General features: G+C 38.5%; 1 protein-coding gene across 1 annotated transcript; it reads right to left on the minus strand.

The window, feature by feature from the left end:
- Positions 1-1,201: 1,201 nt before the first annotated feature.
- On the minus strand, positions 1,202-13,685 carry LOC132269300 (glucan endo-1,3-beta-glucosidase 9). The gene is made up of 2 exons (XM_059770451.1): positions 13,114-13,685; positions 1,202-2,571 (listed from the first exon to the last, which is right to left on the minus strand). The coding sequence occupies exons 1-2, from the start codon at positions 13,458-13,460 to the stop codon at positions 1,440-1,442; spliced, it is 1,479 nt and encodes a 492-aa protein (XP_059626434.1). The 5' UTR covers positions 13,461-13,685; the 3' UTR covers positions 1,202-1,439.
- Between the last annotated feature and the right edge of the window lie 2,691 nt (positions 13,686-16,376).

The following is a 16,376-nucleotide window of genomic DNA, read 5'->3' on the forward strand; positions in this document are numbered from 1 at the left end:
TTCCTCACTTTGGGTTGTCATTATAGTGAGATAAAGTACAAATAAATAAAGAAAGGGAAAAACAAATTTAAAATAAAAAATTTTCAAAACCTCAAAAGTGAAAGATGATCGAGAAAATGAGAAAACGACATAAAAATTAAAAAATTTCTTATTCCTTATTTACGGAGTATTTTTATAAAAATTAAACATTTTCAATATTTATTTTTATAAAAAGTAAACATTTTCCACATTTATTTTTAAACATTTTCTGGAGAATAATCTATTAAGGAGTAATTTTATCAAAACAATTGTTTCAAAAAATCACTTAAACGGATATTTGTTAAAAACACCCGTTACCCCTTTGGGATAGTCGAGAGAAATTTTTTGCCAAAAATATTTATAAGAGGATTTTTCACAATTGAATAATAGTTGAGGGTATTTTTTTGCAATTCACCCTAATATATATGTGTATATATAGTTTATTCTTTGGTTCGCCCTAATGAACCTCGAACTCTCAAAACTAAAACTTAAATTTACAGATTATCGGTTCCAATTCATTTTTTTGTTCACTCTTACCAGCATGGCCATGAGATTAGAATTGGGCTCAAAGAAAAAAATTAAGGTATGCTTAGTTCAGTTTTTTTAGAATAATTTTTTATTTTTTGAAAATTAAAAATTAAAAAATTATACAATAATATTTTTAGTTGATAATTTTTAAAAACTCAATTAAAAAAGAATTGTTTCCAGAGTATTAGTTATCTGAAAACAATTTTTTAATTTCTTTTATTAAAACTGTTTTAAAAAACAGGCCATTGTTAATCCAAGTAACTCTGAAAGAAATTGATCATATGTATATTTTTTATCACTTAGTTAGAATTGGGCTTATATTTTAGAGTTTGAATTTATTTCAAGCAAAAATTTATTAAACCGAGTAACTCCAAATACAGGCCACATTTGGTCACATAAGTGTTCGAATTTAAAATGCGTACAGAAAAAAATAAAAGAAATTTTCATTTAAATGAAACATATAGGTAAGTCTGTAATTTCAGAGTACTGTCATCCTCGAAGTATTTTCAGTTTTAATTTTTTCATAAAAACTAAATAAATAAATCAACCCAATAAGTACCGTAACATAGATTAACTGGGATGCCTGGTAAGTTGTATTACAGAATGATTAAAAGCTACGAGAGATCATGAACAGTATGTACTAGTTTTGGTCAGATGACAGCTCGCCAAGACAGCCAACTGAAACCATTACTATGTTTTAGAAATGAATAACAAATTTCATTAACAAAAAATGAACAAAAACAGTACGTTTTAACATAAAACTAACAAAAAGAAATGTCCACCAAAAAAAAAAAAAAAGAAAAGAAAGAAAGAAAAAAAACCTAATAGAATCATGAAACATTCACAACAACAGGCATGCATCCAGTCAAAAAGGCCTTTAGGAATATATGCACTTACAAGAGATGTTTGGACCATGTTTCATCAAGTAAAAATAGTGAAATGGTAGTTGTCAGTAAGAGCATCAAACTGACAATATTGGACACCTGAAGGGAAACTGAAGCAGAGGTCTGGAGATCAACAAAAAACCTGCAATTATCTACCGACGGATCAACCGTAGTAATCAAACCCAAACCCCCAAAATCACAGCTATCAGCCTTTTGATCGTGCTGCTGATAGTAGCTGTTAAATGCATAAGAAATATTTCCGGGCCAACTAATGTTAAAACATGAACCACCAGAAGAGAGTGCACTGCAGTCAGCAACAGAACATGCCTTCAAAGCACTTGCTGTTGCATTTGACAGGTCCATGTTATTGTTAACAACGCACCATCTGGAAGGAAGGTATTCGACATTCTGGGCATTCACCAGAGTTCTTAAGCCCTGGCCAAAATCAGCACGATATTTGGCTTGGCCATCAAAAGTAAACACACCCCAGTGTCTCTCAAAACTTCCAGCGGTTGTGTTTCTTTGATCCTCATCTAAAAGGCTGAAAATGTAAGTTTCAATTGGAAATTTTCGAGGTCTGAGTGGGGTCCCTGATTTGCTATGAAGGTGATCCATCAGGCCTTTCATGAATTTCGCAGCAATGGATGGAGTGGCATTGGTTGCTCCATCTGTAGGCCAACCAATCTGCCCGATGACGATATCCATTTCGGGAAACCCAGCAGTATATAATGCAGTGACGAGGGTATCATAGCTCAAGTCAAAGCTATTTTTGTAGGTTCTATGGCTGTCATTACGATGGTGTGCAGTTTCTTCAAACAGAGCAAAGCTTAGGGAAATGTTCCTGTTTTGGTGGTAACTTAGGAAAGGGGAAATGTTAACAAAGAAAGGAGAACGATTCTTGCTTAGAAATGTGAGGAGTTGGATCATAGTTCTGTTGACATCAGACCTAAAATGTCCTTTTGAGGGCAGGCCAGACTCTGACTGAAAGGTGTCTGAACTGCAAGGAACCACAACTTTCACATTGTTTGCCAATTTAGCTCTAATAAGAGCTGCTTGGATGTTGATCACTGCACCGACGACAAAAGGATAGAATTGCTCACCATAACTTTGGAGGAATGGCTCATCTCCAACAGCAATGTACCTGTGAAATATGCCAGTTAGAAGTAAGACAGGATGGACAAATAATATGGTGCATAAGATATAGTTACCCACCAATTATTTAAATAAAAAATGAAATAATAAAAAATAAAAATAAAAAGAACAGTAATCATTTTGGTAACTTGAAAGGACCATACAGTATCTGTACAGAAAATTCCTAATTGAACCCTTAAGTGCATGATGATCAACCAAAATAAAGGAGATTGGAAGGCGTCTTTACATCCCATATGAAGTTCATACACCACTGATTTAAAACAATTGTCCTTAGTTGTGCCTTAGCTAGCAGATAATCTCCATTTTGGTCCGTCCTAACACAGTCAGCTCAAATTATTTTCTTGCGAGCCCAATGTTTCCTCAAATTATATCTTGCAAATAAAGATAAAAAAATTGGCTGAACTATATACTTGCGTCGTGATAAAAAGGGACAGATAATGCAAGCTCCAAACAACCACACTAAAGCAAAGCATTTCAACAAAGTAAAGCGAGGGGAAGAGAGAACTTGATTTGGAGATGTTCTGTTATTAATCTAAGATATTCTTCTATCAAACTAACTTACAAGTGAGGTAAAACAAAATTATTCTGTTATCAATCCAATTTACAACTAAACAAAAAACTTGTCCCCCTCAAAGATAATACGTCCACAGGTCCAACCCAGACATGCCGCCCATAGGCCGGGCAACCTTAAAAGTGCCATTCACCAATTAAGAAAAAATCTGCACTTTCAGAACTACAGCCTCAAAGCTACACAGCACCAAACTAAAACCTAGAAACTGTCCCCACCAAACACATATTATATTTATTGAAGGATTTAAATATTAAAGTTACACACTCTTTAACACCTTAAGCTTTTAGAGTAGATGACGGTTAACATTGTATCAGAGCAGTCAAGGTCATGTGTTCAAACCTCACCGTCACCTTGATAATTATTTGAAACACGAGTTGGACCAAAAGAAGGCCACAAGTGAGGGAGCGTATTGAAGGATTTAAACATTGAAGTTACACCCTCTCTAACAGCTTAAGCTTTTAAATTAGATGGTGGTTAACAATATTGTCCACAATATTTTGCAGGAAAAAAAAAAAAAAAAAAAATTTCTCAGAACATATAAAATCATTCCATCAGAAGATTGAGCCTACGAGTCATAGAATACCTGCCCAGTATGCTCACCATAAAGCCCTAAATGATGGAATTATTAGATGCATAATGATCATTGTCATAAGTAGCATACAGGAATATATAGGCATTGCATTATTCTACCAAGGGATCCATGGTGCCATAAACAAATAATGCAAGATTACAGCAGTCTGTAAACAATATTTCATCAGAAGATGTTGGCATGTATTGGTAAAAACATGTTTATGTAAGTAAAAGAGAAAATACTAAACTAAGTTCAATATTTTATCAGAAGATGTTCACATGTATTAGTTTTACATGTTTATGGTGAAAGAGAAAATAGAAAAGCGAGTTCGGTCAGGTTGCAGCAACAAGCATCCCCCTTCTTCATTTTTCTCCAATCATTGTTTGACAGGATCTTAAAAAAGAGATTATATATTTTATAACTGTTAAAAGATCTGTTTTCTCGTTCTTTCTAAGTGTTTCACATAACTGCTTTTGCTGCATCCTGGACCTAGAGGCATCATATCCATATCTACTCCAATGATACTACCATCAAAGCATAATTCACAAATTGCATGGGTTTCAACAACAAAATCAGTATTATTTTCTCTCCTTGCCCATCTGATCATCTTAAAGAATAATTGATGTAGTTTTTATGCCATAACGAAGATCATCATCTGACCATTTTTGACCAATAATGCATTGAATTCATAATTTTCTTCAGTTTTGTATTGCTTTAGAGGATGAAGCAACAGTCGTTGTATGCTGTTAAGAATGTAGAGACATACATTGTATAGAGTTGTTATGATCACCATATTCCATCCTGGAACAGCTTAATTGTGGAATGGTTATCTACAGATTACTACACATGAAATAAAAAAAGAAACAAACATATTAATTACATGCAAAGTTGTTTTGGGCAACTCTTAGATACAACAACAACAAGCCCTCATTCTGAGGCTAAAATAGAGCAGCAAAAATTATATGATTGAATCTTACAAATATAATCTTGCTTGGCAAAATTACAAGAAGGTTATAATATAACCTTATAAGTAAAAAGATGCACCTAAATAATAAAAAATGGAGTATTACAATGGATGCATTTCATGGATACTCCTATTTCCTTAACATACCCTTGTCAACATGGCACAACGTGATAAGAGAGTGGGATATGGGTAAATACCCAAACCCCAAATTAAACATCCGATCCTCTGTATATAAAGATAGAAAGAAAAAAATAAAATAAAATAAAAGGCTCACATTTGATAACAAAGAATGTCTACTTTGGAAATAGATGAAAACCTCCTTTCTTTTCGCCACATCCGATTTAATCTAAAGTCTAATTATATCCTTGAAAACAATAGCATCATAGATTACACTAATATATGGCACATAATATTTTTAATGTGCACAACTCTACATACCCATACCCATTTTTTAGATAGATTTTAAGTCCACTCCTCAGACCCAAGATTTGAGATTCAAGGAGGTCAATACTTAGACAATACACATACCCCAATCCATGTAAAGTAGCATTAAAGGACAAAATTACGTCCTTTCATAATTGAAAAGCAATATGTTATGTTATCATGGAGGGCGGCAAGTAGTCCCAACTATGATCACACATGACATTCCTTAAGCCCTTTTGCTAGTACTACCCTTCATTGTTCACTGCTAAGCGGCAGGTGCTTTCCAAAGCAAGTTAGTGTCATCAGCACCCACATACTTCACCTACCAAAATGCATATACAAGTGCACATATGCCTTGCCATCAGGGTGGAGCAAGGACCTTCTACTTGGAAGGGACCAGGGCAAGAATAGAGGTGAGGGGTACCTTAATAGTTTTCAACGAAATGCCATAAGTCTAAAGCATAATAGAATTTTTTTTTTTTTTTGATAAGTAAAAATTTTATAAAGAAAGCACTCAGAAGGGGAGCGAAATCCAAATACAAACGAAAGGCCAAAAAGCGACTCAAGCCTTCAAAGAGGCCAAAAAAACAACAATCTCCTCAATAGATCTATAATCTCTCCCGGAAACCCAACAAAAAAGGGTGGAAATAATAGAAAACTTGAGCATAGAAGAAGGCTTCTCCTTTCCATCGAAATAGCACCGATTTCTCTCGAGCCAAATACACCACCAAATACAAAGAGGAGCAGCCCTCCAAGCATCCTGAATGAGAGCCCCCACTGAGCAACCTCTCCAAGCCTCAATCAACCCCCTAGAGGAGCGAGGCATGACCCAAGGGATCCCAAACAAACCAAGCAATAAATCCCAACACTCCCTAGCCAAGCTGCAATGTAACAGAAGATGATCCACAGTCTCTTCATCGCTCCGACACAAGTAACATCGATTAACCACCACCTGATTCCTTCTCCTCAAATTATCTTGAGTAAGAATCTTACCCAAGACAGAGGTTCAAGCAAAGAAGGCCACCTTGAGAGAAGCCTTAGACCGCCAAATAGACTTCCAAGGGAAAGGGCCTCCAAAGCCAAGCGAAAGACATTTGAAAAAGGACCGAACCTCAAAACGGCCTTTAGAGGTAGGATCCCAAAGCCAACAATCCGAATCCCCAACTGTAATCACCTGGCGGTACAACAAATCCAAAAAGCGAGTGACCTCCTCAATCTCCCAATCCTGCCTAAACTGAACATCCCAAGTCAGTCTCCTGTTATCAAGATGATAACAGTCAACCACCATGGCCTGTCTATGAGAAGCAATCCTGAAGAGCCGAGGAAAAGCAAGAGCAAGAGGACGCTCTCCACACCAAAGATCCTCCCAAAATCTGATCCTTCTCCCATCTCGAATCTGAAAACGAACATGTTTGCTTAACTCATCCCACCCCTTTCGGATAAAAGACCACACCCCCACCCCTCTAGGACTACGCACCTCAAAAGAACACCATCCTCCAAAACTCTCTCCAAATTTAAGCGCAATAACCCTCCTCCAAAGCTAACTCCTCTCAACCCCAAACCTCCAAAGCCATTTCCCAAAGAAAGCCTTGTTGAAAGGCTGCAATCTCCTAATACCTAAACCTCCACTCCGAATCGGATAACAAATTTGATCCCAACGAACCAAATGATACTTAAACTCTTCGCCTCTCCCCACCTCCAAAAAAAGAAAATTGCTCTACAATCTTTCAATTCTCTCATCCACAGAAGAAGGAATCTGAAAGAGAGATATGAAATAAGTAGGGAGGCAAGAAAGAGTGCTCTTAATTAGAGTGACCCTGCCCCCTTGGAGAGGTACTGCTTCTTCCAACCTGCCAATCTCTTCTCAAATCTATCCACAACCGGATCCCAGCTTCCCACACACCTCGAAGGAACTCCCAGAGGCAACCCCAAGTAAGAAATGGGAAAAGAGCTAGTGCGACATCTAAGAATTTGAGCAAACGTCTCGATATCAGGGACCTCCCCAACCGGCACAAGAATGCCCTTTCCGACATTAATCTTAAGCCTAAAAACCACTTGGAACCAAATCAAAACGCATCGCAGATATCTCAACTGGGACGCATTCGCATCACAAAGCACAAAAGTATCATCAGCGAACATTAAGTGGGAGATCTCCAACTGACTAGCAGCATCCCTACCCACCCGAAAGCCTCTCAAAAAGCCCAACTCGACCGCCTTCTTAATCAATCTGCTAAGAGCCTCCATAACAAAAGGAACAAGAAAGGAGAAAGAGGATTCCCTTGTCTCAATCCCCTCGAACTAGAGAAGAAACCCGTCGGAGCCCCATTCACAAGGACAGAGAAGCGAGCACTAGAAATGCAGAAAAGGATCCATCTCCTCCACCGCTCACCGAAACCCATCCTCTCCATCAAGTAAAGAAGGAAACTCTAGCTCACATTATCATACGCCTTCTCAATGTCCAACTTGCACAAAACACCCAGATCACCACAACTCAACCCGCAATCCACACATTCACTAACAATGAGAACTGAATCCAAAATTTAACGACCCCCCACAAAGGCATTGAGAGTCAGAAATGATACCATCCAGAACTTTCCTTAACCTAGAAGCCAAGACTTTAGCAACCAACTTATAAAAGCACCTCACCAAGCTGATAGGTCGAAAATCCCTAACATCCAGCACCCCTCCCTTTTTCGGGATGAGGGCAATAAAAGTGGCATTTAGGCTCTTCTCAAAAGAGCCCTGAGCATGGAAAGCATGAAAGAACTCATCACCTCCTCACGAACCACCTCCCAACACTTCAAAAGGAATCGCATGGAAAAACCATCTGGACCTGGGGCTTTGTCCCCATTACAGCTCTTTAGCGCAGACAAAACTTCCTCTTCAGAAAAAGGCTCCTCTAAAACAGAGCTCTCCTCGCTCGAAATAGAGTCAAAATGAAGTCCTGCAAGCAAAGGTCTCCAACCAACAAATTCTGTAAACAACATCAAGTAAAAATCAACAATACCCTTACAAATCTCCTCCTCCTTACAAAACGTCACCCCATCCACCCAGATCCTCCCAATGTGATTGCCCCTTCTATGAGCATTAGCAAGACGATGAAAAAACTTAGTGTTATTGTCGCCCTCCTTAAGCCACAAGGCTCGAGACTTTTGCCTCCACGAAATCTCCTCCAAGACAGCAATTTCAGGAAACTCCGCCTGACACTCCACCCTCTTAAGTTTCAGGGACTCCGCCAAACTACCCTGGCCCTCCATCCGATCAATCTAAAAAAAAACACGATTTTTCGTCCACAACAAATTACCGAAATCCTCTTTGTTCCATACTTTTAAATCATTCTTCAAAAGGCGAAACTTACACGCAAGAGAATGACTTGGGGTGCCAACCACACCATACCCCACTCACCAGGATCGAACACGCTCTAGAAAGCCTACAGCCCGAAGCCACATATTCTCAAATCTGAAAGGGGATCTTCTGCTACGCAAACCACCACAATCCAAAACCAAAGGGACATGATCAGAAATAGGACGAGCCAACGTGGCCTGAACAACATCGGAAAACTTCTCCTCCCAATTACTTGACACAAGGAACCTGTCATGACGAGAGAAGGGAGGAGGATTACGCCTACTAGATTAAGTAAATGGACCACCCACTAAAGGTAAATCAAACAACCCCTCCCCATCAATGAATTCCGAAAAAGACTCCATTACAGCTATCCATTTACCCCCCGAAGACCTCTCAAAAGGAGAGCGAACAACGTTGAAGTCCCCTCCAATACACCAAGGCAATGGCCATCTTCTTTGAACATCACCCAACTCCTCCCATAAAAGATGGCGCACACTATCCTCTGTCGGTCCATAAACCCCAGAGAAAACCCAGCGAAAGCCTTCTTCCAACAGAGATAGGATGCATGAGGCAGAAAAAAGCCCCACCTGAGAATCCTCCAAAGAGACCCACCGATTGTCCTACATAATCAAAATACCACCCGAAGAACCAACCACATCCAAAGCAAGCCACTCCACAAATCCCCCCCCCCCCCCCCCCACCCCCACCCCCACCCCCACCCCAAAAGCTATGCACCATCAAGTCCGTCATCGAAGCAATTTTGGTTTCCTGAAGGCAAACCACATGACCTCCCTCTTTACGAATCACCGACTTCACAACTCTTCTCCTAGCCGAGTCATTAAGACCCCAGACATTCCATGAAAGAATTCGTAGCTTCATAGGGAAACAGATGCAGAAGAAAACCCACTCCTCCTTCCACTCTTCCTCTCCCTAGACCCTCTATACCTCCTCTCATAAGTAACAAAGTCAGAGGGGCTCCGCACCTCCCTCCCCCCTCTCCCAATTAGAGCACCGACCCTTCCTCCCGCCCTATTTAAACGTTATAGAACAACCTCATCGCCTCATCCATCCTACCTTCAAACGAAACACCCAAAAGAGAACCCACCTCCCCACCCTTCTCTCTCAACCAATCCTCCTCCATACAATCTGTACCCTCACCTGCACCAGAAAAACTCCCACTCTCACCTTCCGGACGAATAACAGCCAACAGAACAACCATATCAGCCTCAGCCTCAGCCTCATTCCCCTCCCACTAGACCAGCCCCAGTTCCTCAACAAAGGAACAAACTGCATCTCCCTCCCAAGCATCAGAGAAAGGAGGAGAACCACAAGTCAATGGAATCACAACCTCCTCATCAGGCCCAGAAAATCTAGAATCACACTGCAAACCCTTTGAAGCCAAATGGTCCCGCAACTCCTTCAACAAAACAGAAGCTGTAACCTCATCAAGCTTGATCCTCACATCTTTCCCCACACAAATATAAACACCTTCGCAACAAATATCACACTATCTAAAGGAACCCAGCTTATTAGAGCACTCTCCACCATGCCGCTCCACACAAGCAGGAGCAGGACACTCCTCAAGAGCCAGAGACAGAAAATTAGAAGCAGAGGTCACCACACCTTTCAAAACCCCCACACTCCCTTGATTTACCTCACAAGGGTGAGAAGAAAAAGAAGAAGAAGGTTGAAAAGCAGATTTCCCATGAGAAGAGATGGACTTACTCGAATCAAAATCCTTCTGCAGGCGAGGCACCCATTTTTGTTTCTCTTTTCTTGACCATCGTCTACGAAACTGGGGAAGAGAAATCTTTTTCCTCAAACGATGCCCATGAACCGGCCCCTTTGAACGACGACCATCACAAGAAGCAGGCAAAGGGCCGGACTGATCCTTGTCGATCACCGCAGGGACAACTGTCGAACCCAGTCCATTTTGAAACTCACGACCCATATCCAAAGACCCATAAGCAGCATCCGGATGGACCGTCGCATCTTCAACAGCCCAACAGAAGATGGAAGAGAACTGTGCACTCCCATTTGCACTGGCCCATAATCAAAAGAGCCAAGAGAAGGCCCAACCAAATATCCACAAGAAGAAATTCCAGAACCCCTACTCACTTGCCCACCATTAGGCCCACTCTTAAGCCCAAAATCAGAATGCACCCCAGCTTTTGGAGCCCAAGAATTTGAAACCGAGTTGGTTCCAGCTAAAACACTTGGAACGGTCACCTCCTGAGCGCCAACCACGTGTCTAGTTAGCAGCTCTCCCCCACCCACGCGCTTGATTCGCGTGAAACACACCACGATTACGTCCTCGATCCCACCACTGCAAAACCGGCTAACGGCCAAGCCCGGTGAAAACTCCCCCTTTTTGAGAACCCCGACCACCAGCATGACGGCGACGGTCAACCAAAGCCGGCGAACCATCGTTTCGAATCAGAGAAGACATCCAACTAAAGCACTCCGTATTGCGAATCCAAAGCGTATCCCTCCATTCCTTCCATTTCTGAAACTCAGTCAGGCCCTTCCTCCCCATCGATTCCCACCTCAAGCAATCAGATTCCTTAAGCAAGTGTGAACCATCCCCTCCTTCCAAACTATTCGTCGTCGGGACAAGATCGGGAGGCTTTTCCTGCTACAACGCCACTTTATAGCAGAGCTTATCATCGTGAATGAAAACAAAAGGAGGGTAAGCCTTTCCGTCCGCCACTGCGATACGGATCCTTTCAGCGTCAACAGCTTCATCCGCATCCACCCAAATAAACCCTCCGCACAAATCTCCGACTGAAACAAACACGGCATGACTCCATAAGTGAAGAGGGAGACCATACAACGTCACCACCTTCAACCCCATACCCTTCGTCACTCCAGAACACCCCACTCTGAAACTCCACTTGTCAATTCGTAAAATTGCCGTCCCCCATTCACGGCGACCCACATTAAGCACACGAGAAGCCTCTGCCGGAGAGGGAAAACGAAAGAGCAACAGAGGATCCGGCAGAGGTGAAACAACCACTCCGGAGGAAACACAAGAAGCCCAAACCGCGATCTGAGCCCTATCACCCACTTCCTTTTTTTTTTCTACATCCAAATTTAACACGGTATCAGAGCCTAATTTCTCTTCCTAGGCTTTGACCCCTATTTTGGAGTATTCCCTTAGCATCTGAAATGTTGCTAAGGGTTTTTCGTTGCTATTTGTGACTTGTTTGGGCTATCGGTTTGTTCGGCAGTAACGTTATTCGCCTTTGCTGTGTCTCCGGCAATTTTTATTGACTTGTTTGGGCTGCAGGTGTGTTCAGTAGCATTGTTTTCGTCTTTGCCATGTACACGGCAATTTTTATTTACTTGTTTGGGTTGCCGGTGTGTTCAGTAGCATTGTCCTCGCCTTTGGTGTGTCTCCAGCAGTTTTTTGTTGACTTGTTTGGGCAGTCGGTGTGTTCGGTACCATTGTTCTTCGTCTTCTCTCTTCTCTCTTCATCATTCACACTTTTGTTATTACTCGTCATCTCAATGGCAAGTTGGGCATTCATGCTCCAACTTGAGGGGGACTATTGAAGATTTAATGGAGAAAAATCTTTCAGTAATTGATATTGTTACCTATTATTGAAGATTTGGTGTTACTAGAGGAATCAGTGGAGAAAATTCCTTCTTGTTTCCTATTTTCTAATTCTTTCCATTAAATCTTCGATATCTTCAATATCCACCCCAATATTGTTGGCATACTTAGAACCACTTTGGATGTCTTCTTGACATTCAATGCCATCATTCACTTACCAGTTCAAAATCTATCTAAAATTGAAATACTTGAGAAAATATCTGTGATCACAAAAATAATAACGTTGATACTTTTGCATTTCTCATTGCAAGGGATCTTAATAATTATTACATAAAAAAAAATAAAAAAATAAAAATAAATAAAAATGGTCCCTTGTTATCCTTGATATGAGAAAAGTGGATGGGGACATCCACATAGGCCTTGTATGTAATATTCTTCAGTTTTACATAAAGTGACACTACCAATTGGGACTAACAAGCATCCTAGAGAAGATTTTAATTTTTAGTGGCATGTCAGAATATAAGGTAGACTCCAATTATTGACTTACTGAAACTTTAAAAAAAAAATACAATAATGAGTTGGTAGCAATGGTTATTTGGGCACAGCTCATTCCAAAGCCACCAGTTAGGTTAGATAAATGTGATAATAAACCCCTCCATCCCAATTAGTTACAAATGACAAGACCAACAAAGCAGCAATCCACATTTTAAATCCCAAGCCTTCCTCATGAGATTTTTTCTTTTTCTTTCTTGATAACTTAGTGCCCAGAATCGAAGAAAATCAACAAAATAATAGAGCACTCATATGTAGAATTGAAAGAAGCCAAAGCAAGCCAAACCAAGAAAGGTACAACCCAAGAATGAAAGTAAAGAACAAGTCCAAAAGGAAATAAATTCTAAGAGCTAATATATATATAAAAATAATAATAATAATAACCAAAGAGAACTCCTCTGTTCAACTTCCACGTTATCGGTACAAAAAAATAATAATAAATACGTAAATAAAAAATTTAAAAAAAAAACACATTTGTTCTAATAACACAATGTCTAAAAGCACACAAATTACTATCATAAGAGAAAAAAAGAAAGGGAAAGAACATACTCTATTCGAACTGCACCGCCGGCATTAGACGAATAGCGGGTGAGATTATCGTGAACCCAACTTTCGGCGGCCTTCTTGGAAGAGTTCAAGAGTCGGAGCATCGAATTGGGAATGCCGACGGCAACGTAAATGTTGGAACCGGAGAGAGATTGGAGGACGAGAGGGTCGGCATCGAAGAGCTTGACTTTGGTGATTTTATTGGACTTCAATAGCTCTACTACCTGTGGTGGTGGCAGTGGGTGCGAGTCGGTGGTGCCCCAGATCACGCCTATGGCTCGAACCCTAAACGAAAGCGAGCTCGAAATGGCTAACAATAGAGCCAGGGTTAGATGGAGATTTAAGGCCATTTGAGAGCTCTGTTACTGCTATTTCTTCTTCATGCCATGTATATGACTATATTCCTAAAACAGTCAGCATGTTTGGGAATAAAGCTGAAGCTAAACAAATAGTAAAGTTAATAAACCCAAGAATCTGGTCGGGTTTTTGGCAATTATTCTGATGGGAGATGCAAATATGCGCTAGTGTGCGTGCTGCGCATATCCTATTTCGATTTTGGGAAAATCAAGGACAGATTTGTGAGTGAATTTTTTTTTAGTGCATAGTAGTAATGCAAACCAAAATATCATAAATGAAAAATTACATAATAATAGAAAAATAATTTTGGAAGTAAATAGGATGTTTTGAAAATTACTCAGACTTTTCCTAAAAATAAAAATATCCTACACAGACCTTCTTTCTGTTGTAGTCAACGTCAGTCAACAACGAAGATAATGTCATCTATTATTTTTACTAAAATCCCCATAATACCCTTGTCCTTGTATATATATATCTCACAAACCCTTGTCCAGCAACGAAGACGACGCTGTAAATTCACTCACCACCAAATGATCACTATTTCTACAATAATTTCCTTGATTGTACACTAATCTTGGAAACTAAATCAGATAGAAAAAGGTTGAAAGATTTGATTTTTAAGACCAAAACAGGCCTTTAAGTGAACTGTAATACCCCTAATTTTAAAAGGATAGTCTCGGTATTTATTTATTTGTTTTAATTGTATTGTTAATTATTCAATTGATTATTTGACTAATTACTTATGTGTTTCATTGAATTAGATATTTCTTAATTATTTGATTCTGTGTCTATGTATTATTTGTATTTGTCTATGTGTTAATTGTTTAATTAGATTATATGTTTAAATGGTGTTTTGATTAATTATACATTAAATGATTTCTTTTCTTTTATTATTTTATTTTATTTTTCTTTTATGGTTATGGTTAGTAGTCATAGGCCAACTAATTGGGTCCCATTGATTACTTGGATAGGAGGTTGGATGTGTGTGGATTATTACCTATTGATAGTTGTGTATGTATATATATAGATATATATTATATACATATATAAAAAAGGAAAGTAATTTATTAATTACTTTTATGGTAAATTGAGTAGTAATATTTAATCTGATGTATATATTTTATATTTAAATAATAAAAATATACATAGATTTGATACGTGTTATGTTTTAAGTTACTTTATAATATTATAGTAACTTAAGTATTATTGGATAATCCATTAATAAATAATGGAATGTGTATAATTTATTTATTTAATAAACATATACATAAATTATATACGTAACATATTTTGCTTACCTTTTTAATATTTTTATTTCCATTTTTTTTTTTAGTTGACTTGGATTGGGAAAAGGATTAGGGTTATTTTATTTATCCTATAAATATATAGCTATAGGTTGTAAAAGGGGGTTAGAAATATTCACGTGATATATACTGGAGAGATAGTGTTAGAGAGGGAAGGAGGAAAATGAAGGAATGAGGAGAAAAACCCTATAGAGAGAAGATCAAGGAAGAAGAAGTTTAACTTTCGATCCGAAAGTTTAAGGCAAGTTCTTCTTCTATCTCTTTCCCTTTAATTCGTGTTTTTGTATATGCCTAGGAAATTCCAGAATTTATTAAATACATAAAATTAAATAATTATGCATGTTTAATTGGGTTAGAACATAAGTTTTATGAAATTTGTTCATATCTGTTATTGTATTGTGAATTAATAAAATGCATGATTTTGATTTGATTTCTGATGTGAATTTTTACATGTTTAAATTATGTATTTTTCATATATGTGGAATGATGGAACGTAGAAACATGCCTAGGATTCCTGAACATTAAATAAAGACTAGGTTTGAGTTTTAATAAATTTAAATAGACTCAATCATAATGATGCTTGCTATTTGAATGTTTTAAACAAACGAATGGATTTAATCTTTTAAAATATTTTAGCAATTGAGATTAAATGTGTAGGATGAATTGGATATAGAGAATCCTTATTTAACGGTATAATAAAATATCATCATGTACAAGATTCAGTTTGTGTAGGACATATGATATAGGAAGTTTAAAGAAATAAAAAGTCATTCCTATTGTGTGATAACTTGATATCATATTTATCATAGTTATTTCTGGAATGTTTGATGTATTTCTTTAATTATTACATCAATTGTTGGATTGTGTGGTTTAATGCACCGGTATGGGACGGTGGCATTCTAGGGACGGATTAACTTATCAGTTAAGTCCTACCTATTTTATATAAGGGAATGGATTAACTAAAATGTTAAGTCCTACTTATATTCAAGTCAGGTAAGCTGAACAAGTTGAATGACTTATAGAGGATTAATTTATTATATAAGGGAATGGATTAACTAAAATGTTAAGTCCTACTTATATTCAAGTCAGGTCAGCTGAACAAGTTGAATGACTTATGGAGGATTAATTTATACTGGATAGGATGGTTACTAGATTATATATATATAAGTATGGTGCCATGATATGAGCTTGAGTCTCAGGATCAGTGGTTAGGGTGCGTATATCGCCAGGGATGTGTAGCTAGATGTAGTGTAGTTGTGTACCCTGGTAGGTCTAGGTACTCATGCCCACTATATGTGCGTTTTGCATGTTACCTACTATTCAGGTTGAGACAACCCTATAGTCTAGTGAGGTTCCTTTAGTGTGTGTATATATATATATATATATATATATATACGGACTACTAGTTACTGTTGGATTGACTAGGATGTATACGTGTATCGGATCTCTGCTTAGACTGTAGTAGAGTAGAACTTGTTTGTGGGCCTGACCCACCATTATTTTTCAGGTGTTCGTCACGAGTAGAGGTTGTTCGTGCTGAGCGAGGATCAGTCTACTTCATTCTTCCGATGCTACATAGGAGTTCCTTTATGATTCAGTTTCCTG

Source organism: Cornus florida, unplaced genomic scaffold (assembly GCF_030987335.1).
Source record: "Cornus florida cultivar Cherokee Brave unplaced genomic scaffold, ASM3098733v1 CherokeeBrave_3.0.0_Hap2_Chr08, whole genome shotgun sequence".
In the NCBI taxonomy this organism is placed as follows: Eukaryota; Viridiplantae; Streptophyta; class Magnoliopsida; order Cornales; family Cornaceae; genus Cornus; species Cornus florida.

Bases quoted from the DNA above. Each gene is read 5' to 3' on its own strand.
- LOC132269300 (XM_059770451.1), bottom strand. From the start codon at position 13,460: ATGGCCTTAAATCTCCATCTAACCCTGGCTCTATTGTTAGCCATTTCG. The intron at 2,572-13,113 runs GTATGTTCTTTC...CATATTTCACAG, and splicing joins GGCGGTGCAGTTCGAATAGA to GTACATTGCTGTTGGAGATG.